The 23,611-nt window shown below is 42.6% G+C and overlaps 1 protein-coding gene across 2 annotated transcripts in view; it reads right to left on the bottom strand.

Annotated features, from left to right (window-relative positions):
• The window catches only part of COCH (cochlin), a 42,868-nt gene extending 32,991 nt beyond the window's left edge, over positions 1 to 9,877 (bottom strand). The window contains exons 1-4 of one of the 2 annotated variants that reach the window (XM_061613224.1): positions 9,643 to 9,877; positions 9,495 to 9,527; positions 9,259 to 9,303; positions 2,794 to 2,950 (exon numbers count right to left, since the gene is read on the bottom strand). In XM_061613224.1, the coding sequence (XP_061469208.1) occupies positions 2,794 to 2,950; positions 9,259 to 9,303; positions 9,495 to 9,519 (227 nt within the window). In that variant the 5' untranslated portion in view covers positions 9,520 to 9,527; positions 9,643 to 9,877. Of the gene's footprint in view, positions 1 to 2,793; positions 2,951 to 9,258; positions 9,304 to 9,494; positions 9,605 to 9,642 lie in introns of those variants that run through there. The other variant, XM_061613223.1, reaches the window with a different exon arrangement.
• Between the last annotated feature and the right edge of the window lie 13,734 nt (positions 9,878 to 23,611).

Genomic DNA, 23,611 nt, shown 5'->3' with positions numbered 1-23,611 from the left:
CCAATGGGGAACCAATCGGTTTCTCCATATTCTATCCTTACAGTAGCTTGTTGTCCAAAGTATAGGTTGCGCATCAGGACAATCAGATGCTGTGGCACCCCCACTGCTTTTAAAGCACTCCATAGTTTTTCATGATCTACACAGTCAAAGGCTTTGCTGTAATCTATAAAGCACAGGGTGATTTTCTTCTGAAATTCCTTGGTCTGTTCCATTATCTAACATATGTTTGCAATATGATCTCTGGTGCCTCTTCCCTTTCTAAATCCAGCTTGAACGTCTGGCATTTCTCGCTCTATATATGGCAAGAGCCTTTGTTGTAGAATCTTGACCATTATTTTACTTGCATGGGATATTAAGGCAATAGTTCGATAATTACTGCATTCCCTGGGATCCCCTTTCTTTGGAATTGGGATGTATATGGAACGCTTCCAGTCTGTGGGCCATTGTTTAGTTTCCATATTTCTTGACAGATTTTAGTCAAAATTTGGACTGATTGTCTCTTTAAAGAACAACAAAACCACCATTCTCTTGGTTATATGCCCGATATCATACATCCCTAGAAAAGACTGTACGTTTATGCAGTGAGTGTTAGAAATATTTGGAATTTATAGCTAAGACGTGCATCCTTACAAATGATTTGTCTCTATTGTGCAAAGAGGGAACTGGCTTCCTAACTCCTTAAGCGTAGTCCCTTCTGGGGCTTTGCAGGCCACATAAAGGCAGCATAAGTGCTGACACTTGTATTGTTTAGGTTCTTTTCTCTATATGAACAATATATGTGTATAGATAACTTTTAAGGAATTATAATGCCAAGAATGCTGCCCTCAAGGAATGGAAAGAGAAAAATCCTATAATGTCAGATAATTCATATAGCTAGGAAGGACTTAATATGCCAAACTGCCGAAAACTCAAAAATGCAGGAACAGCCCACAATAATATTAAGGGTAAAAAATATCCTTGTATCAACTATGATGAGATGGGCAAGTTATATATAGACATACTCACTGTGGCTTGGAATTTTACTATAAATATGGGGATGGAAAGGGGGAAGAGTTTTGTTTAGAACAGGGGTATTGAACCTGTGACTCTCTAGATGTTGTTGGGCTTCAGTTCCCATCAGCCCCAGCTAGCTTGGCCAACAGTATCTGGAGAGCTACAAACTCCCATCCCTGGTTTAGAATCTCTCTGGGCTAATGGCTAGAAATAAGTTAGATGGCAATGGTTTTTCTGAAGAAGAAAACCTGCTAGAGAAGTACAAAGAAGATAGTCAAGGCCTTTCCAATGATAACTGAAGTAGTTTCTGCTGAAGATCTGTTCTCCTGTTGGCTAAGAAGATAAGAGCTGCTGAAATCGCACCCGCAAAGTCTGAACAAAGATGTGGGCCTCTCTTTTCCAGCATCTTGGTAAAACCACCATTATGGTGAAGTATGGTTGGCCCTCAGAGCATCAGATGAAAGCACTGCATACAAATGTACATGCAATGAACAGGGATTTTTGTTATGGAAAACTGTTTATTGCTATTTACAAAAAAATAGTATAAAGTACCTGCATGTTTATCTGCTTAAATCAGTGGTAGGAAACCACTTCTGGTTGGAGGTTCGGATCTAGAAGTGGCCAACACTCTAAGGGCCATGTTGACAGGTGGATGGGACATCATATCATGTCAGGTGATTGAAATTTCACACTGCAGCCACAAATAAAGAATTGGGCTTCTGATGTTTCCTTCATAGCCCTGGTTTCAATTCTTTGCCTGCTTTAACTTTCTCAAACTGATGATATATGATGTCAGATGGGGAAAGGTGAGTGAGGTTCACCCAAAAGGTCTGGATGGGCAACCTCAGAAGCCAGAGGTTCTCCACTACTGGCTTAAATATTTGCTCAGCTTTTCATTGATTTTTAGCTCCACCCTGCTCCAAAAAGGAGATTTACACAAAAAGCTGGTCAGTCAACACTGTGCAAATCCAACCTCTGCTCCAAACCAGAATGACAGGTTCCTCCTGAGCCCAATCAGGGCAAAAATATAGCTCATGTGCCATTATTAGGATAATGTATTCCAACTGAAGTAGCTTAAGAAAGATACAGCATGGATCTTCTGACTTTGATGGAGTAGCAATTATAAACTGTAAGCTTTTCAGGCTAGCGAGGATCTGCATTATTATTATTTTGCTTATGCACTACTCCATAAAACACAATGTGCACACACATATCAATTTATAAAATGTGACAGGGCTTAGCCCTATCACCGAAACAAGGTTCATGACTGAGCACTAGTTCAATTACCTGCTGCAGAAGCAAAAAAGATGGAATTTTTTCCTCTGCAAATATAATTTGGAGGCATCATTTGAACATGGTTAGAAAAGAATTCCATGCATACTCCAAAGATTTTTTTTCCTGGAGCGTTCATGCATAGTCAATTTTTTTAAAAAAAAATTGATTACAGCTAGAGGTTAGAAAACTGTATTTATTATATTTTATATCCTGCATTTCTTCCTTGATGGAACTAAAGATGGCATGCATAGGGTTCCCAAATGATACTGCCCAGTCCCACACTTGATTAGGTAATGAAAAGCTGGTAGGTCATGTGCTTGCAGGCCATGTCCTGGGCCTGAAATAGAACTATGTAGTCTACATAGCCAATAGCCAATAACCTATACTGATTGTCACTTTTTAAAATATTGTATATTGTATTGTTGTAACACACCTTGGGACCTTAAGGGTAAGAAGTCCAGTGAGTAACAACAATGTGAGAGATTCATCCCTAATTTCCACTGAGTTGTTGATAACTTGGCTTACCTATGAATGGCAGCTCCACAGATGCTGGAAATGGAGGCATACACAACATTTCCATAGACATAGAACTGCCATATGGAACAGTCTGATGGGCAGAGGACATCTGCTTTATCCTTTCTGAGATCCAGTCCTCTGGTAAAGCATGAGATAGCAGTGGGGGCTACAGGGAAAGAAAGAGATGGCATATAAAATATAAAGCCTCATAGAAAAATCAGTATGAAATCTGCAGTGCAGTCAGTCTATCACCATGAATACATTATTAAATTAAGTATAAACTTATATGTCATTTACTTACAGAATTTATATACCACCTTTTAGCCAAAATGCTCTCACAAGTGACTTATCAAAATCAGTGCTCAGAAGGTACCTGCCCCCCAGTTCACAATCTAAAAAGACATGGCACACAAGGGAAAAAGAATGGAAGGGAAGAAGAAAAAGCAAGTTCAAACACAAGTTCTTTAAAGTTACAGTTCTTGAAGTTACAGTTGATGTCAATGGCAATTGTGGCTGTCTTGCCCTTGATCAAGAGCAGTCCCTCTCCTGATGCATTCCTTTTCCCATATCGGGAAGCTCCATTTTCAGGAGCAGAGCTGATGACCATGTCCAGGCCAGGAGGTCAGGCCACCTCCTGCCATACAGTTCTTCCTTCAGGCAGCTGACTTAATGGTAGTTTAAATTTAATGGCAATATATTGCCTAATAGGTCTTTACTCTCATTGGAATCATTGGGGCATTGACAGTAAAATAAGGTCTTTTTGTTTCATCACCCACCCTCCCCAATTTCTTTATAGTTATTTGACTCCTTTTAAATTGAAAACAGAACATTAGTTTGTGCTTTTGGTGACCATACTTATTACGTATTGATGATTTTTACCTACCTCAAAGTGCTGTTGTCAGGACTAGTTCGCGTTCACAAGTCGGAATATTTAAAGTGCAACACAATGGAAATGCCCACTGTTTTTGTTCACTTGAGGCTTTGGACCCAGCCTGTCTTTGCAATGAGAAGCAAGAGAGTTTTCTTTGATGCTAATTTGTCATTTTAACAAATGCCCACTAATGCATTAGTAATGCATAAGGGAAAAGGAATGCATCAGGAGAGGGACTGCTCTTGATCAAGGGCAAGACAGCCACAATTGCCATTGACATCAACTGTAACTTCAAGAAATATTGTATTGGTCTAATCTTCATAAAACTCATGGGTCTTTGGCACTGTTTGCTGCCAGGATTCTCATCATTTATGACAGGCATTTGGCTGGGTATCCTTTTTTATCAGTCATATGTTTACAGTGTATTGAAAATGCTGTGGGTCAGGTAATTTCCACTAACTGTCTAGAATTCACATTAGCCTTACAGCCTGGTTCTTCGTGTACTAGGAAGACTCTGCAGCTTCAAAGATGGGAATTGTATTTGTCTACATGTGTGGAATATGTGTGTTGTGTTTTGGGTTGTGACATCAGTGCAAGGTCACTGCAAAGTGGTGTAACAAGTTTTCAATTACTTTGTGGCTGTTGATATATCTTATTATATAGGTGCATAATCATAGGACTAGCTACACATTATCTTGCACTTATTTTTCCTTAATACTTCTTAGCAATGCTCTTTCTGCTTTGAATTAATTAACCACATTTAGGAGCTTTTGGTTTATGTTAATAACATTTGTACTGTAGTGCTGTTCTACATGCTCCAGTAATCAGGTGTTTGTCAAACTGTTCAGACAGATGATTTAAGTTTTGAAAATCAAAGTGAAATATTTTTTGTTAGAATAAAATTTATTACTTTTAAATATATATAAATGCAGGAGCAATACACAGAAACTATTATTAATTTTAAATGTGTTTTTGATTTTTTTGTAACAATTTGGTGTGGAAATCAGTATTAAGCTTATGAGATCAATTTAAAAATCTAAATGATAGGGGCTACATTTCACAAGTCACTAAAGTTAATCCAGCATTCCTGTTCCCATTTCTTTACTATATCAGCATATATAACCTCTTTTGTGCTTTAAAAAGCCAAGCAAAATATAGTTATTATATTTGTTTATTGAGCTGTTAATTATAAATTACTGAAAAATTATTTAAGCTCATTGCTTGCACTCTTCTGCATTTTGACTGAAATAAGGGTTATTGTAAATTATTGTAAAATCTACATTCTTCCAAACGTCACAGAAACATACCACTTTACTGCACTGATATAAACAAATTTGTTTTATTTCAAGTTTAAAAAGGTTTTACAGTGCAATCTTATGTATCTACCCAGAAGTAAATCCCTCTTGGTTCAATGGGACCTTCTCCCAGCTAATTATTAGTATAGGATTGCAGTCCTTGTAGAATGACATTTTCTTTTCTACTGACCCTCTAAAAGAAAAGGAGTGTCAGAAAATGTCTACAAGCTGCATGAAATTTTTTTTCTAAGGCATTTGTAAATTCCCACCTTGATCCATCAAGGATGACACATACACAGAGGGAATGTAAAACGGTGCAGCTTCTGGGTCTACATACTTTATTCTATTGGGGTTTCATGTGAAGTTCTGAATTGGGAATCACATATCACCAGCATTGCACTTTGGTAACATCAACCAGATGTTGAAGATCAAAACATCCAGATATGTAAAAAGCAGCACAAAGGATGCCTACTGCTATCTATCCAAATTGCTGAAAATTATATTTCAAAATGTATTTGATACAATAGTTGTATTATGATTTTCTTTGATACTAAAATCAAAGTTAAAATCAACTTTTTGGTTCTGTCCCCAGCCTGCAGTTGTCACTACGCTGTAAATCAAGGAAAATATGTTCCATGACTATTTCATCATTCTGTACCTCATTGACTGATTTATTATGGTTTATTGCTATATTTATAGTAAGCAAATTCATGGAGGACAAGGCTGTCAGTGACTTAGCAGCCTGTACTTTGATGGCTATATTACCTTCAGAATCAAAGACAGTATGCCTTTGATCCAGCAAGGCTATGTTCACAAACAATAGTTTACAAGTTATTGCCAGAAACATTTATGTTTGCTGCCCTGGGCTCCTTTGGAAGGATGAGCAGGATAAAAATTCAATAAATAAATAAATGTAAAATTAGTTCACATTTGCATTCCAAGGCCCTCCTCCGGGTGCCTACTCGGAGGGAAGCTGTGAGGCTGGCAACAAGGGAGAGGGGCTTCTCAGTGGGGCCCCCAAAACTATGGAATGATCTCTCTGATGAGGTGCGCCTGGCGTCAACACTGTTATCTTTTTGGCGCCAGGTCAAGACTTTCCTCTTCTCCTAGGCATTTTTTAACAGCATTTGAATAGCGTGTGTTTTAACTTGCCTTTCGGTTTTTATAGATTTTAATTTGGTATGGTTTAAATTTATTTACTTGTTTTTAATGTTTTTAATTGTTGTAAACTGCCCAGAGAGCTTCGGCTATGAGGCGGTATATAAATGCAATAAATAAATAAATAAAATTCTGTTACCTATGAGGATGTTCCCCCTACACAGTTCAGAGAAGTGTGTATTTTGCTGATCAAATGAAGAATTGCATTTAAATGTGATGTTTGTACAAATATTTCAAGCTTTTATAGGAGTAATTTAAGGTATCTAGAGTCTTGCAAAGATTCAAGATTAAACCCTTAAATATTTGTAAAACTAAGTATAAAGAATGACATTACACACATTATGTTATCCATGACAAAGAAAAAATGTCAAACAATTGTTACTAACAGAAATTTAATGCACTATACCCTCTCCAGAGCCTTATAACAATTTGGCATGGAATAGATTATCAAAAAGTGAGTATCTATTTTTTTTTATGTCCACATAAATCATAGCTCAAATAGCAGATCAAATACCTTTGAAATATATTGTTTGGCTATATTTAAGATACTACTGCCATTACACACAATAATTTTACTGCTGTGTCTGTATTTTCCAATATCCTCTTCCAGAGTCACTACCTCTTTGCTAGACTTTTACTTGTTCAAGAGGAAAAAGAATGCAGTCTCTAGTTTACATAATGGCTTTCTTCACATATCCACAGTACAAGAAACCTTTGTGACAATCTTATTTAGATCCTTTAAGGATTTGCCAACTCCAACAACTGATGAGTTTTCTATCTTCAAAGGTCAAATCCTCATATTTTACATTTTAAAAAGAACCCACCAAAACCCTCACTCACCATTTTGGAAAGAGTCCTGTGTTCTCCCTCCAGTGCTGATGGATTTTAGAAATACATATGGCTCTTTTTACCTCAATTTCTCTCTAATGATATTAAGAAATTCTTCACTGGAAACATGATCCTTAACCAAAAGAAGTTTAGTTTCTTCATTGTCAGTAGATCAATTTCTTTAATTTATTCTCAGAATAGTGCCCTTTAGGTGAGGTCTGTAGCTTCTAGGTTACTCCTGTTCTTCTTTGTAGTAGAATTCCATTTCTTAGACACATAATTATGTGTGACACACTATGTCTTTGACACTTGCTCCATTAAACTTTGCATTCAGTCCAAAATAGTGGAATAAACTCCTGTGCTCTTTATTGTTTGGTTTAGCCATAAAGTGCTCAGATGTGATTAAATTTCAACTCTATTCAATTATGCTGTTCACTGCTTCTCACTGTCTCACACAATATACAGCTACTATTCAGACTGGAGCATTATAGCTTTTCATCCTGTGGTAAGTCACTTTTAGATAAATAGAATAATAAATTATAATTGAAAGTGTCTATTTTTGTAGCTAATAATCTCACCCACCCCATTGGTGCTGTTCCATTGACCCATATCCAAAGATCCAAATGACAGTTTACTCAATGCACAACTTCCTTAATCCTGCTTGCATAGCTTTTCAAATGCTGCTGTTGTGTGCTGCTAATCCACAATAAAGAAAATCATGCTACTAGCTCTACTCAGGAGAAAAAGAGGGGAAGTACCAAAGAGTAAAACAGCAATGAAAGAAGCAAGGGCTCAAACAGGTGCTTAAAAATGAAAATGAATTATGACACATGCCCAACACATGCTAGCTTTATCAGACCATTCCAGTGGAATGAAAACTAACAACATAGTCTTAAGCATGTTTACCCAGAAGTCCTACTGAGTTACTTGGGACTTACTCTCCAGGAAATGCGTGTAGAATTGCAGCCCAAATAATTGCTGTAACCCCAAAAATTGGAACAAGATATTGAAACTTTTTGGACATACTCTCCTTCCAGTTTCTTTACTAGATCTAAGCATCCAGCAGGGTGTATATTTCTCTCCTCTCAAATACCACCCCAGCAGGGAGGCTAATGTGTTCTGAAGCTCAGGGAAGTTTTCAAAAGTGATTTCTGATACCACAGGGAAATCAGCTATAAAGGGGGGGGGGAATCAGGACGCCATAGTGGCTTTTTAAAACTGTTGATACATCCACCTGCTATTGTTTATGGCCCTTCACTGGATCGTCACTCCTCACTGGATCGTCACCTTGTAGTGGTGAGTGGGCTTGCGTGTTCCAATGAACCCTGTGAGCGATGCTGTCGGGAGTCATGTACTCCCAGCAGGGTCACCCATGGCGGTAAGGTCAAGGGAGAGGAACCAGACAAAGAATGATCCAAGAAAGCCCTCAACGGCAGAACAGGTGGAGGATAACAATGTGTATGTTACAACGGCTGTGAAGGCGGATGAAGGCTGCAGCAGATAAAGGACTTCCAATTGTCATGGTACCCATGCCATTAGATCAAAGCCTTTTTCTGTCAAGATTGTGTGTTGATCGTGGTGCGCCGATCTCCCCACATAAAACAAATTCACACACAGGCATCTTCCATAACAAAAGTCCCATGGCAATTGGCAAATAGTGATGGGGGCAGGACTGTGAAATCCAGAAGCCCCTAGTCATGGTCTGGTACATCGGCGGTGGATACAGATTCAGATGGATCCATTGTTAAAGACTATATTTTGGAAGACAATCTTACTCGGTCACGAGTGATCGCCAAGAAGACGAATTGTTTATGGTATCATAGCCACATTAAACCCTGACTTTGTTTATTTAACAATATTAAGTATTAATTTTTAGATTTGAAAAAGCTGCAGATACAAAGTTTTTGTCTTGGTCAAAGCATTCAGATATGCATTCTCTTACCTGAGGAAAACATTTTATTTTACATGTGACAGAGTGTTCAGTTATCTTTGCCATTTAGCCCCTAAATGAAAAAGTATTGATCACCAACACAACACAAAGTAAGGGTGAAGAAAAAGAAAGCTACAGATTAGGCAACCGGCAGACCTGATATGAAAACCACTGATTAAACAGCAATCCATTTTAAGCGTCTCTGTAGAGACACACTAAACATGCAAATACGGGGGGCGGGGAGGACAGTAAATCTGTAGCTCTCACAGTACAGTACTAAGATCTCCGAGGCCAGCTGTATACATTTCTGCATGCTTTTTTCATCCCACCGATTTAATCACCCTGCAGAGCAAACTTCTTTGCGACTGGTAAAAGATTTTTTCGAAACTCACCCGAGCTCTCTTCAGCCTTCGCAGGACTGGCCAGAAAGACGACACCTGAATCAGAGGAGGGGGGGGGGGGTTCAAAGACTATGCTGAGCAGAGGGCACCGAGAAGGCAGGATGGCTTGCCGTGGCGTCCCCCTCCCCGGATATTTCAATCATTTCCGAGGTGGAATCGTGTGCGAGACCCATCCCCTCTCCCCACCCCCCACCCACTATGGGACCCAGCATGAATTAAATACCCACCTAGGAGGAGCAGGAGAGGAGCCATGACTGCACCTAGGCAAGAGAGGAGGGGACACCGTCAGTGCCCAGAGTCAGCCACGACGGGGTTAATCACAGGAGCTATTCTCTCCCCTTCCCCACACTGGGCGAGACGGGGAAGAAGCAATACCTTTGGGTGAGGGTGGGTGGGATTCCCTCTTGCCTCCTGATTGGCAGGGCTCACTCCCCCCAAGGGAACGTCGGGGAGTGCTTCAACCAGTTGCGAGAACGTGAGGTAAAAGAGTTGCCCCTTTTCGAATAAGAAGCGTCAGGAAGAGAGAGGCGAAAAAGCTCGCGTCTTATGGCGGTCCCTGCTAAGGAGAAAGTTGAGTGGGAGAAGGCAGTGGAGCGAGCGGGTGATGCCCGAGGAGGAGAAGCAGCCGCAGGGACGTCTGTCGGAACGACGCGCCCTGGCTTTAAACCCTGCCCAGGCGCATGAGCACTGGGCTGACCCTGGCTGCCTGGGTGGTCTGTGAAGGCGGCTGACTAGCAGGGGAGGGAGGGCGCCAAGCAGCCCCGGGTGGGCCGAAGGGCTTGGCAGCTGCCACTTCTGAGAATACGACAAGTGCGCGGGCAGTGCTTCAGGCGTGGGCAGGTGCGCTGGGCTCCTTTCTCCCGCACAGCTCGGGACTCCGGGAGCTCATCGACCTGGCACAGGAAGCTCGCATTTTTACTCAGTTTTCCCTCCTCTCTTCAAACAAAGCGGACCGCCCGGTACCCGGGGTCTCGTGGGTGTTAGACCCTTTACTTTTTTGGGAGCAGGGTCCCAACAGGGTCTCTAGGCCAGCCCCATCCTATGAGCCAATCGATATGAAAGGGAGTGTTTTAGCCACTGAGAAAGCTCTTTTCAGTAGCTAACACTCTCCCCATTCACACATATTGGCTACTAGGGACCTCTGTTGTTGTGGAAGAACAGAAGGCATTAACAAGGATCACATTCTCAATTCAGCATAAAGAAAAGGAGGGTGGTAGCTGTGACTTGGAGGTACATACCAACAACAAGCTGTGACTATCATGAAGAGACCCTGCACTTCTGAATTTGCCACTACACTACTGGCCCTAACTCTTGCTGCTGACCGTTCTGTTTTAAGCCCCGACCGCCTTTCATGAGCAGGTGGCACCATGGGAATGCTGACTGCACAGGTCTTGCTGGCCCTTTATTTAGATGGCCACTTGGGGACCAATAGTGGCAGCTGAAACAGTCTGCATGCTTTGTACTCAGGTGACCAGAGGCACTTAAATATATCCAATGTAATTACTGTAGTCTCCCTAGATGTGCCTTTGGTAAAACTATGAAATTATAAAAATCTTTCAAGTCAGAACAACCTCAAACATGAAGTTATAATGTAACCCTCTGAGCTTTAATTACAGCAAAATTGTTGATAGCTTGATCAAAATTTACTTATTCTGGAATTTCATCTTCAATTGAAAGGATTGCCGTATTTGATAATCTCAGTAAAATATCTCAAATATGTTTTAATTTTAACTTGCTTAAGCAAGTAACAGGTATAGTTAAAATGTCCTTGTTGCCATTTCCAGATTTAGAGAAGAGTTAGTGAATATGCATGGATTATTTTCAGGAGGTCTGCACTTCTTGCTTACTCTGGAACTGGCAGAATTGACAGTGCCTTGTGCTTCAAGTTTTTGATAGCAGATGAAATTTCTGCAGGATTTAAATCACTCTCACATTTTAGCACTAAATCTACTGCTGCATTCTTTAGTTCTCTGTAACATTTGTCATAGATGATTTAGTTTCTGAAAGTTAAAACCAGTAGAAACTTCACTGAATTTATCATAACTCTGGTTTACTAGAAACAATGTGTGTATATGCAAATACATATACTTTTGGGAGGAATAGTGAGATACAAATTTAACAAACAAACAAATAAATAATACAATGCATGTTGCATGGATTCTGCTTTGTCGCAAACGTGCCCTTGCCACAAATGTATGGTGAGAGCAGAGAAGGAGTAATAATTGCACCACCCCCAATAACATTTAGTACTACCTGCTACCAATAATCTCACCTAAAATATTATTAAAATAAGTACATTTTATTTTTGTAAATAATGTGTATAACATTAATAATGTTTTTAGAACCCCTCCTGAATCAGGTGCCTAGGGCAAGGGCCCTGCTTGCCCCACTGTAGTTCCAGTCCTGACAAAAGTTCTCAGTAAATATCCCCTCAAAAAACCACAAGTGACTGTTGCCTTTTCCTGCTTAGTTCCTGTTTGCACTGGTTCCATCTCTCCTATATTGAACACACACCCTTAAACATGCCCATATTTCATTGGATGTAAGTAATGGAGATGCACCCTCCCATCTCTTCTGAACAAAGTGAGGTACAAAGAGCTTCTCTGTAAGTGAGTGAAGTAGTGCCTTTCCCCATTGATGGGGGCTACTGATAGTGGGCATACCCACACCATTCTGTGGTCCTCTTTGTCTATTATTTTAGATGAGAAAGCTATTACGTTGCACACCCTGAGGCAGCCATTATGCCACACACCTTGTGGTAGCCCCTTTTATGCCACATTCCCCATGGCAACTATATTGTGATATGCCATGCCACCACAGCAGCCATTTATCAAAATTCCAAATGTGCCTACTGGCCCAATGAAGTTGGCAGCCACCACACTGGATATAAACTCTGAGCAGTACATTGAGAGAGAAGTTAACACAAGGAGGAAGCAGAATGACAGTTTCTCATTTAAAGGTGAGCACATACCACTCCTTTTTATTTATTTATGTGAATATTATATAGGTATGTGGCCTTTTTCAGGCTGCTGTCATTTAAATCTGCTTTCTTGAATACTTTTTTTTTAAACCATGGGACTTTTTTTTACCTAAATGTTTTCCATTGGCAGGGAGAAAAAAGCACTTCAGTAGCAAAACAACAGTATTTGGACTGGGATATTTTATGCTCCAGGCTTTTTTTGTTTTTAGAAAGAAAACTGTGTATGGGCTCTTAAATTATACAGAGCTCCAGTTGCCAGAGTGGTTTAATCTCTCTCCTTCCCTTCTCCCCTCCCCCTTCTTCCTCTGCTCCCCTCTTTCTTCTTCCTCCTCCCTGCCTACTCCAGCCCTCCCTCCCTTCCTGTCCTCCTCCTCCTCCCCCATAGTCAGTTTCACCTATTCTAAGCATGATTTCATGGGAATAAATCCCACTGAACTCAATAAGCATTGATCAAACCTGCCCTCCACCTCCCGGCTGCCCCCCCTGCCCTTCCTCCTCCTCCCCTCACCCTCCCCTGTGGTCACTTTCACCTATCCTAAGCATGATTGCAGGGGAGAAAATCCCACTGAACTCAATAAGCATGCAAATTATCAATCCATTCTCAGCCAACTTGTACAGGATCCCATTTCTGTTTTATCTTGTGCAAACTGTGACACTCCTCATGTCCACTGGATACTATTCTGCAGAACAGTCAGTGCCATTATTCCACAATTGTTTTTGGAGTTTTTTTAGTGTAAATTTTGCAAAGTGTTGCTGAGCTTCACATATTCACAGAAACAGAAGCAAAAGAAAATGCTTCTTTGAAAACTTCATTAAAATTGCAAAGTAAATCAAGCATATTAAAAGTGACTATCTGAACTACAGTATATATAACCGTCTTAATATCATTGCTTCCTCCCTGCTAAAAGAAGATAAGCATAGCACATGTTTCTGTTATTTGGACTGACTGCAGATCACCTTATGCTCAGAGGCACATGTTACCAAATTCTTGCAAGCTACACAGAAAGTAAATTGGACTGTGAAAGACCAACCCAAATTGTGTTTGCATTTTGACAGATTTGTAGGGCAGTACAATATCTCAGAGAGGAGGTCAGGTCTCCTGCTGCCCTGGTGCATTCACTGTAGCTGCCCAATGTTCTTGCTTTTAAAAGTTTGATAGAAATATCTGTTGGCTATAGGTACGTTCTTAAACCGCAAGGTTTTTTTTTTTTTTTTGCCTATTAGTGAATTTCTCTGCTTTTTAATCTGGGAGGTAAGGAATGGGATCCTGTGCAAGTTTGCTGAGAATGGATTGATAATTTGCATGCTTATTGAGTTCAATGGGATTTACTCCCCTGCAATCATGCTTAGGATAGGTGAAACTAACCACAGCGGTGGGGGAGGAGGAGGAGGATAAAGGGCAGGGGTAGGGCAGGAGGAGAGAGGGAAAGTGGAAAGGTAGAGGGGAGGAGGGGGATGAAAGCAGGCAGGAGGGGGAGGGGAGGAGGAGGGCAAGTTTGATCATTTTCATGCTTTTTGAGTTCAATGGGATTTACATGCATGCAATCATGTTTACGAATGGTGAAACTGACCACAGGAAGGACTAGCCGAGGGAGGGAGCCGAGGCTGGGGTGGGCAGGGGAGGAGAAAGAAGGAAGAGGGGAGAGAAGGAATGAGGAAGAAAGGACACGACAGGGGAAGGAAAGGAGAGGGAAAGGAGAGAGGGAGAGAAGGGGAGGGGAAAGGCAGGTCTGATCATTTGTATGCTTATTGAGTTCAATGGAATTTACTCCCATGCAATCATGCATGGGATAGGTAAAACTGACCATGGAGGAGAAGGGAAATGGGAGGGGCGAAAGAAGAGAGGAGGAGGGCAGAGCAAGTTTGATCATTTGGATGCATTTTTAGTTCAGTGGGATTTACTGTTGTACAATCATGCTTAGGATAAGTGAAACTGACCTGGGGGATGGACAAGGGGGGGAGGGGGGAGGGGGAGGGAAGGAGATTGAGTGAGTGGGCACTGAGCAGAGGGCAAGCTTCTTTCCAAAAGGAAAACATTGTGATCACTGTTTTTCAGGGTTTTCCCACCTTTTATTCTACAGCAGGCACATGTAGTCTCCTGCTCAAATTTAAACCAAAGCTGTCACTGGCCACATCCACACCAGACCTTTATTTCACTTCAGACAGTCATGACTTCCCCCAAAGAATTCTGGGAAGTGTCATTTGTGAAGCGGGCTGAGAGTTGCTAGGAGATGCCCTGGTCCCCTCACAGAGCTACAATCCTCAGAAAAGGGGCTGACTGTTAAACCACTCTGGCCACTGGAGCTCTGTCAGGGGAATAGGAGTCTCTACCACCTCTCAGCACCCTTCACAAAGTACACTTCCCAAGATTCTTTGGGGTAAGGCAAGACTCTCTAAAGTGAAATAAAGGCCTGGCGTCGGTTTGGCCACCTGATTAGCCAAGCGGAGCTCTTCAGAATTGTCCGGGGGCTATTACACTCTGGCCCCAGGGACATGGTAGAACCATCTGAGGCCTGCTGCAATGAATTTGCTAGGCACTTCCAGGATAAAATCTTTAGCATCTGCCAGGACTTAGACTCCAGTGTTATAGCAGGTGAATCAAGCGAGGTATCCAGAGCACAGCCTTGTCCCGATTTCTTGGATGAGTTTCAGTTGGTACAGCTTGAGGACATTGAGAAGGTGCTTGGACAGGTTTGTGCAACCACGTCTGTGCTGGATCCTTGCCCTTCTTGGCTAATAAAAGCTAGCAGGGATGGAACAGCCGGCTGGGCCGGGGAAGTGATTAATGCCTCTCTGCAAGAGGGGGTGGTCCCTGGCTGCCTGAAAGAGGCAGTAGTGAGACCACTCCTGAAGAGGCCCCCCCTGGACCCAGAAAATCTTAATAACTATAGGCCGGTAGCAAATGTTCCATTCCTGGGCAAGGTCCTGGAACGAATGGTTGCAGGCCAGCTCCAGACACTCTTGCATGAGACTGATTATCTGGATCCATTTCAGTCGGGTTTCAGGCCTGGTTTTGGCACGGAAACAGCCTTGGTCGCCCTGTATGATGACCTTTGTTGGGAGAGAGACAGGGGGAGTGTGACTCTATTGATTCTCCTTGATCTCTCAGCGGCTTTCAATACCATCGACCATGGTATCCTTCTGGGGAGACTAGCTGAGTTGGGAGTGGGAGGTACTGCATTGCGGTGGTTCCACTCCTACTTGGCAGGTTGCCTCCAGAAGGTGGTGCTTGGGGAACATTACTTGGCACCCTGGATTCTCCAGTATGGGGTTCCGCAGGGGTCAGTTCTGTCCCCCATGCTGTTCAACATCTACATGAAACCGTTGGGTGCGGTCATCAGGAGCTTTGGAGTACGTTGCCATCAGTATGTGATGACACATAGCCAGAGCTTGGAAAAGTTACTTTTTTGAACTACAACTCCCATCAGCCCCAGCCAGCATGCGCTGGCTGGGGCTGATGGGAGTTGTAGTTCAAAAAAGTAACTTTTCCAAGCTCTGCACACAGCTCTATTTCTCCTTTTCATCTTCTTCAGGTGAGGCTGTCAATGTGCTGAACCAGTGCCTGGCTGCAACAATGGACTGGATGAGGGCTAATAAACTGAGGCTCAATCCAAACAAGACTGAGATGCTGCTAGTGGATGGTTCTTCTGACCAGATGGTGGATGTCCAACCTGTCCTGGATGGGGCTGCACTCCCCCTGAAGGAGCAGGTTCATTGCTTGGGGGTTATCCTAGAACCATCTCTGTCACTTGAGGCTCAGGTAGCCTCGGTGGCACGGAGTGCCTTCTACCAACTTTGGTTGGTGGCCCAACTATGTCCCTATCTGGACAGGGATAACCTGGCTTCAGTTGTCCATGCTCTGGTAACCTCCAAATTAGATTACTGCAATGCACTCTATGTGGGGCTGCCTATGAAGACGGTTCGGAAACTGCAGCTTGTGCAAAATGCAGTGGCCAGATTGGTAACAGGGACCAGACGGTCTGAACATATAAAACCGATTCTGGCCTGCTTGCATTGGCTGCCTGTATGTTTCCGAGCTCGATTCAAGGTGCTGGTTTTGACCTATAAAGCCTTACACGGCTTGGGACCACAATACCTGATGGATTGCCTCTCCCAATATGAACCCACCCGTACACTACGTTCAAGATCAAAGGCCCTCCTCCGGATGCCTACTCCAAGGGAAGCTCGGAGGGTGGCAACAAGGGAGAGGGCCTTCTCAGTGGTGGCCCCCAAATTATGGAATGATCTGTATGACGAGGTGCGCCTGGTGCCAACATCTTTTTGGTGCCAGGTGAAGACTTTCCTCTTCTCCCAGGCATTTTAGCATGTGTTTTAAATTGTTTTTATTTTGTTTTAAATTTTAAAATTATGTTTTAAATTGTTGTTATGACAGGACCTTGAACTTCCTCATGAGCATAGCTCACTAGAAATCCAAGTCCCCAAAAGAGAGCAGCAGGATCTTTTGCTGGAGTTAACTGCATGTCACCCCCAGAGCATGTATAATTTTACCCTTAACCCAATAACACATACACTGAAAATAAAGAGTGGTTTTATTAAGAGAAGGAACAAGCAAAAAAATATTGCAGTATACAATTGCAGTTAACAATGAGTAGCTTTCTAACTATTATTCATTCATTCATTCAACAACACTGGATAGACTAAAGCAAAGAGACTAACCCTATGAACACTTTCACATTAAGCTCACCCACACAGAAAGAAAAAAAAGGAAAGAAAAAGGCCCAGATAGTTGCATATACCTTTCCTGGAGAGTTGCTGCAAGCCTAAAACTGAGAGAGACCTTTCGTATCTAGTCCAATGAGTCAAAAGCTCTGCCCTTTTGTAACCAGCGCTAGATTTGAAAGATCTCACCCAATCCTTAGCTCTGAAGCTCTGCAATTTGTCCCAAAGATGCTATACTTTGGTAAGTGAAGCAGCAGCTGCAGCCCTCCAGAAGAGGCACTCCCCTCCCCTTTTCACTCCTCATGTTTTATATCTTTTCCTAACTAAACTGACCCCAAAGTAAACCCAATGTAAATGTGATCAGGAAGGTGGAAACCCACTCAGTTCCCGGATGATAGGTATGACCTCCCTGCTGTAGATTCCTGATGATTCCTCAAGGTTAAGATTATCATAATCCTTGTGTAAAACAGTTTCTTTGTTTGACAGGAGTTTATCCTCTCTTCTCCAAAGGCTCAGAAATGCACAACACCTCCTAGTTTGAAAGGAGCTATTCTGTTTCCTCCTGATGGCCTAGATTATAAGCATTTCCTTTGTTTGAAAGGAGCGCCTATTCTTACTGGGTGACAAATCCCAAATTTCCATGAGTCAGGAAGTCTATACCTTCAGGGTTGCAAGATATGTACTCAGAGGTCACAGAGGGGCTGTCTCCCAGGAATCTTTGCTGTTGCAGGCCTTTTCAAACTCTGGTTCACTGAGATGAATCAAAGATTAAAAATTCCCAATATTTGATTCCTCATAACATTGTTTTTAAAATATGTGTTTTAAATTGTATATTTGTTTTAATGTTTTTGATTGCTGTAAACCGCCCAGAGAGCTTCGGCTATGCGGTGGTATACAAGTGCAATAAACAAACAAACAAACAAACAAATAAATAAAGTGAAACAGCTGTGAGTCTATCTCATTCAGAGCGGGATCCACGAGACTGAGACACAGGTGCAATTAAATCTTGTTTTATTAAAGTAATGGATACATCAAAAGCAGTGCGCTTCATAAGAATCTCTATGCTAGCTCACTAGAATTCCCTAACTACACTCTAGACATGCTCTGCAGCGTGTGAAGAAAGTTGACTCAGCAGCTTAAACTGGAAAGCTGCAGTCTTAAGTAGGGAAAGTCCTTGATTGCAATCTCTGACTCCTGCGCACATCTGACCTCTGTTCTGTCTGCTTCTTGCGGCGGCACGAGTGGGGTGACGGGGGCGTGCCTCCAGCGGCTCATCCAAAAGAGCAGGCTGTGATGTTCCTATATTAATGTATATATGGTAAGTGTTGGTTGTTTAGAAGATACATGGTAAGTGGAGTGAAAGAGGAGGGGGAGTGAATGGGCAGTAGAATGCTAGATGATTGGCTGAGTGTTTAAAATGGCTGAACGTATAAAAGGAAGAGTGAGAGTGGAATCTGGGGGGAGAAGAGAAAGAGTGGGTTGTTTGGTGGGTTTGAGAGAGTGGTTTACCAGGAGAGAGTGGAGAAGGAGGGGGGTGGAGTTCGGATTAGTATTGAGTAAAACCATATGCTTATGTGCCTTAAGAAGAAATCTTGTTAATCTTGTTAGCTTTGTTATATAATAAATACTTAATTTGGTTTACCAAAGGCCTGATCCTTGGCTGAGTGTTTTTTGTATCTCCATGAAAACTTGTTGTTTGTTGTTGTTAAGTGCCTTTAAGTAGAATTATGACTTATGGCGACCCTATGAATCAGTGACCTCCAAGAGCATCCAGAGGCGTCACTAGGCAGGTGCGGGAGGTGTGGACCGCACCCGGGTGACACCATGAGAGGGGTGACACCCAGAGCCACCGCGGGGGCTCCCATCTGGCTGGCGCAGAACCCAGGAGTGCGCGAAACCTGCGCAAAGGCGCCCAGAGCCCAGACCAGAGAGGAAGCGAGGGACGTGTGAAGGGGAAGCGGTCCCAGGAGGAGGAGGAGATCTGTCGGGAGGAGGCTCCACCCCCGGCAGACAGCTGCCCACCGGCTCCCTCAGCGCCCCGATGTGGCGGGCCAAAGGCAGGCTCCGGGCAAGTGGGCGGGTGAGCCCCTCCCCGCGGTGGGCTGGGGCTGGGCTGGGCTTGGGGGAAGTTCCTTGCCGGCCTGCCGCCAGCTCGGAGCCGCCGATCGGGGCATCCCGGTAGCCAGTTGATGTGGCCGTCAGGCCCCGCACTGGGTGACACCAAACCTAGTGATGCCACTGAGAGCATCTGTCATGAACCACCCTGTTCAGATCTTGCAAGTTCAGGTCATGAAAACTTAGAAGGTTGTTAAGCAAGTGTTTCTGAGTTCATGGCTATATGTTTGTAAGGTTTTGTTTTGAAATGAGTTTATGGGAAGCAGCAGAATGGCATGGGGGGTATTTTCAATTTAATATTGCGGAATGCGAAAAATCCCTGCTGGCTATAGTATACAGCTACTCCTGTGGCTGTATAACAATAACTTTGCTGAAGTCTGTGACGTCCTTCCCCAGCACCACCTGTGAAGCTCTCACTTGTGGCTACCAGCAGACAGGAACGTCAGGTTTTCTTCTTACCCTTTACTGCTCTAGCACAATTCTCAGAAGATCCCCCTGCTAGGCATTACTACCCAACACTCTGTATCTCTTATAACCTTTAGACTGTGCCTAGTCTCTGCCTGGCTATCTCGATACTTTGTTTCTATGGGTATAGGTAATTCCCAACCCCCCCTGCAGCCTCTTGCACTGAAACATACAGCCCTGGGTTTCTCTGTGGGACTGGATACACTTTCCTCCGATCCGCCGCTGCCACCATTCGATACAACTGTTCAGCCTTGGTTACTTGCTATCCCCCCTGGTTTGTGTTTCCCAGCTGAAGGAATCAGGCTTTTGTTTAACCAAGAGCTATTTATTTAGTATTAGAAATAACAAGGTTATTTAAGGAATGTCTCACAAGCGTATGGTTTCATCTATATTCTGTTATGTACTTTACTTCTTACTAATTGCCTCAGAACTCTGACTCACTCTCAACAACACCAAACACCATCCACCTCCTCAATTCACCTTACAATTCCCCTCTCAAACACCACCCAGATTCAACTGTCATTCTTCCATTTATACTCCCAGCCATTCAAACGCCCAGCCAATCATCCAGCATTCTACTGCTCATGTACTCCCCCCTCCTCTTTCACTCCACTTACCATATGTCTTCTATATAACCAGCACTTACCATATTTACAATATAAGCAGGAACATCACAAAGTCCATCTGCAGTAGTTGTTAGTTTTGTATCAGGTCAACAATTCAGATGATATTACAGAAATCATAGAAGAAGATTGAACAGTTATGTAGCTACTTGGTACATATCGTACATAAAGCCTGGCCCATATATTCATTCAGTTCTGATTATGGTGGTTTTAAAGATACTTTTCCATTCTGTTTTCCATTATACTTCCATGGGGGCTTTTTTCTTTTCCTTGTTGAAGGCTCTTGTTCTGTGATTTGAGTAGTGTCACTATCAGAGCTTGGAAGTAACTAGTTACAAGTAACAAAATACTTGTAATTCATTGCTTTTTTGAGTAACGAGTGGGTAATTTCTTTACATTTTGATTGTAATAGAACCAGGAGTAACTTTACTACTTTTGTGGAGTAATTGTAACGTTTCCAGAATTACTTTTGGGCATTACTTGGGGAGGGGAGCAGGGGACGTCTTCTGCTCCTCTGATTTGTGGATGAAAATCATGTGCCTCAAACTGGGCTTCTGTGCAGCATCACTCTTTCCTCATGCTCTGCGGATGGGTCAGAGGCGACGAGGGAGGAGGCGGAGAATGAGACAGGGTGGAGTGGAGAAAACAATTATTTAAAAAAACAGATAGTGGTGGTGAAGAATGGAGTGGAGGGAAAAAGGATCCGGAGGTCAAGAACATGGATAAAGGAGGAGAAGGAGGCAGCGGCAGAATGGAGATAAAGAACTGTGGAGGTGAAATAAGACAATGTGTGTGTGTGTGTGTGTGTGTGTGTGCATGCGCGCGCGTGTGTGTGTGCGTGCGCGTGTGTGTGTGTGTGAATACTGTATTTGCACTTGGCACACAAAGTGGCCTCCACCACCCTCTATGGCTACTGTGCTGCATTTGCAGTATTTTAACTTTTTTGAATCTCAGGGGAAAATATTTGCTTGAGTGAGTGTCCCTTAGTTGGTGGCAGGGCAGGGTCTGGGAGGTGGTTAAGTGAGAGAGATTATGCTGGCTGGCTGAGTGGGGGGTTTGCACTTGGTTTGACGTGCAAAGATCTGAGTAGTGGCCTCAGCCTCCCTCCCCACCACCCTTACCAGTAGAGAGACCACCATTGCTATCTTATGAATAAAAATAATTATTCTACTACCTCTGTATGTTTGTTTATTTTTAATGTTGTTTTAGGCTACTTAGATGTGCAGTAGCCAAGGCCAGCACCTCGTAGGCTTTTTTAAAAAGTAACTGAAATGTAATTGTAGAGATTACTTTGGAGGAAAAGTACTTTCAGAGCAATTGTAATTGTAATGGTAATTATTACTTTTTTGGCCATGTAACTGTAGCTGTAATTTATTACTTTTTAAAAGTAATCTTCCAAGCTCTGGTCACTATCAACATGGTGTATATCTTATGTTAGTATTACAGAGGCTCTTTACACACTCACATTTACTGTGGAAAAGCTTCACTTTGTTCTTTTACTTTTTATGAAGCATTTGCACAATTCTGTTTTTCCTCCCCTACCCCGAGTTCAGAAAATCAGCCTTTTTAAAACATAATTGAACAGCTGCAGAGTTTCCCCAGGTGTAGATGGCCTATGTACAGTGCAGTGATTCTGGCTGGTTATGGGCTGTCTAGATTGCTCTAACCCAGCCTTTCCCAACCAGTGTGCCTCCAAATGTTGTTGGACCACAACTCCCATATTTCCTGACCATTGGCAATGCTGGCTAAGGCTGATGGGAGTTGTGGTCCAACAACATCTGGAGGCACACTGGTTGGGAAAGGCTGCTCTAACCATTTCCTTCTCTATGGTTCATCTCTCCTCTCTTGGAACCAACCGTCACTTTAGCCTTTCCCTTTTCAAACAGCATTGCCTTTATATCAGTTTCTTTACTCTCTGTCCCCAAATTTCAGTGTGAGGGATCATCATGATCAGAAGAGCAGTGAAGTGGGAAGGATTATTTAATATTTCCCCCATGGCTTTCTCAGTGAAAATCAACCCTCCCAAAAGATTTGGGGCTGGGGAACAACCAAAACCTGGTTGTTATTCCACTTTCATCTTAAATCAAAACAGTAGTGACCGGATACTACTAAATGCAATGGCTGAAAGCATTCTGAGTTGTGTGGTTTGCATTGTTAGTGCAGGTTCAAATTTCTATGTACCCCTACCAAGTCCTTCTGTTTCTTACCTGAATAATTGTACATTTTTGTCCTGAGACTGCTAAGGTGGGGTTGTATAGTTTCAAAAGCCCTATCAAAACAACATGAAATCATGGGAATGGAATTACACCCACTGGACCCATCTTGGGAAGGGCCATCACTCAGTGATACAGGCAGAACATCTGATTTGCATGCAAAAGGCCCCAAGTTCAATATCTGGCATCTCCACATAGGGCTGGGAGAGCCCCCACTCTGAAATCCTGGAAAGCAACCATCAGTCAATGTAGAAAATAATGAGTTATGTGAACCAATGGCCTGACTCGGTATGTTAGCTTCCTATGTTCCTGTGCTCCCCAATATCTACGCATTAATCATAGCTTCTGAACAGCATCTAGACAAAAACAAACTAAAGAACAACTGTAGAAATTCAGATGAAATCTAAGGGTTGAATATAACATTGCATATGTGGAGTTGTGCTGTCACAGTGAGACTTCCCCTCCCTCTCCTTTCCTCTGCAGCCCCTCAACTACCTCCAAATCTGCTCTGGAGAGTCCTCCAACCCACCAGAGCAGATGCTGAGGGGACAGAGGGAGCTGCAGGAAGAGAAATGGGAAGGGGGAAGTCCCATTGTGCAAGTAAAACTCTGTTCTGCTCACACATACTGTAGACACTGCTGGGTACAACCCTTTGTATATAAAGTTTTATGCATACAGGAAATGGCAACATTTAAAAGTTATGAGGGCAGGGCCAGGGGACAGGTTTCCTGTCTCCTTTTCACATATTTCTTCTGTCACTGTATATGCATATGCATATGTTATCCCGACAGGGCTACAGCAGATGATGACCAGAGAGCTTGTACTAATGTGCTCCGTTGCTGCTGTGGAAAAAGAGGTGGGAGATTTCAGCTGTGGACACTTGTGAGTTGAAGAGTGGGGGTGAAAGGTGTTAAGTTGCTCATAGGCCATAGTAAGAGTCTGTTGGCACAGAGTGGAGCTCTCTTTGGGTGAGGGACAGAAGGGGAGTGAGTGTGTTGCTCCAGATAAGAGATGGGCTAGGAACTATTGGTTGGATGTCCTGTTTTCTTTATCTAGTTTTTTTTTTAATGGAACCTCTAATTGTTGTTCTCTTAACTGTTTAATTTAATTTTGTTTTATGATGAAGTTGTTAATTTGTTTGTTACTTATTGACTTTGTTTTTAAGGATTCTGGGAAAAAAGGATTACAGCAATTCAATTTTAGGGGCAAAAGCACAGTATAAAGACAAAAATGCAAACAAAAAAATCTGTTTAAAGAAGTCTACTTGA

This window comes from Rhineura floridana, chromosome 2 (assembly GCF_030035675.1).
Source record: "Rhineura floridana isolate rRhiFlo1 chromosome 2, rRhiFlo1.hap2, whole genome shotgun sequence".
Classification (NCBI taxonomy): domain Eukaryota; kingdom Metazoa; phylum Chordata; class Lepidosauria; order Squamata; family Rhineuridae; genus Rhineura; species Rhineura floridana.
The sequence above is the reverse complement of the archived record's forward strand: the minus strand, read 5'-3'. Positions and strand labels throughout refer to the sequence as shown.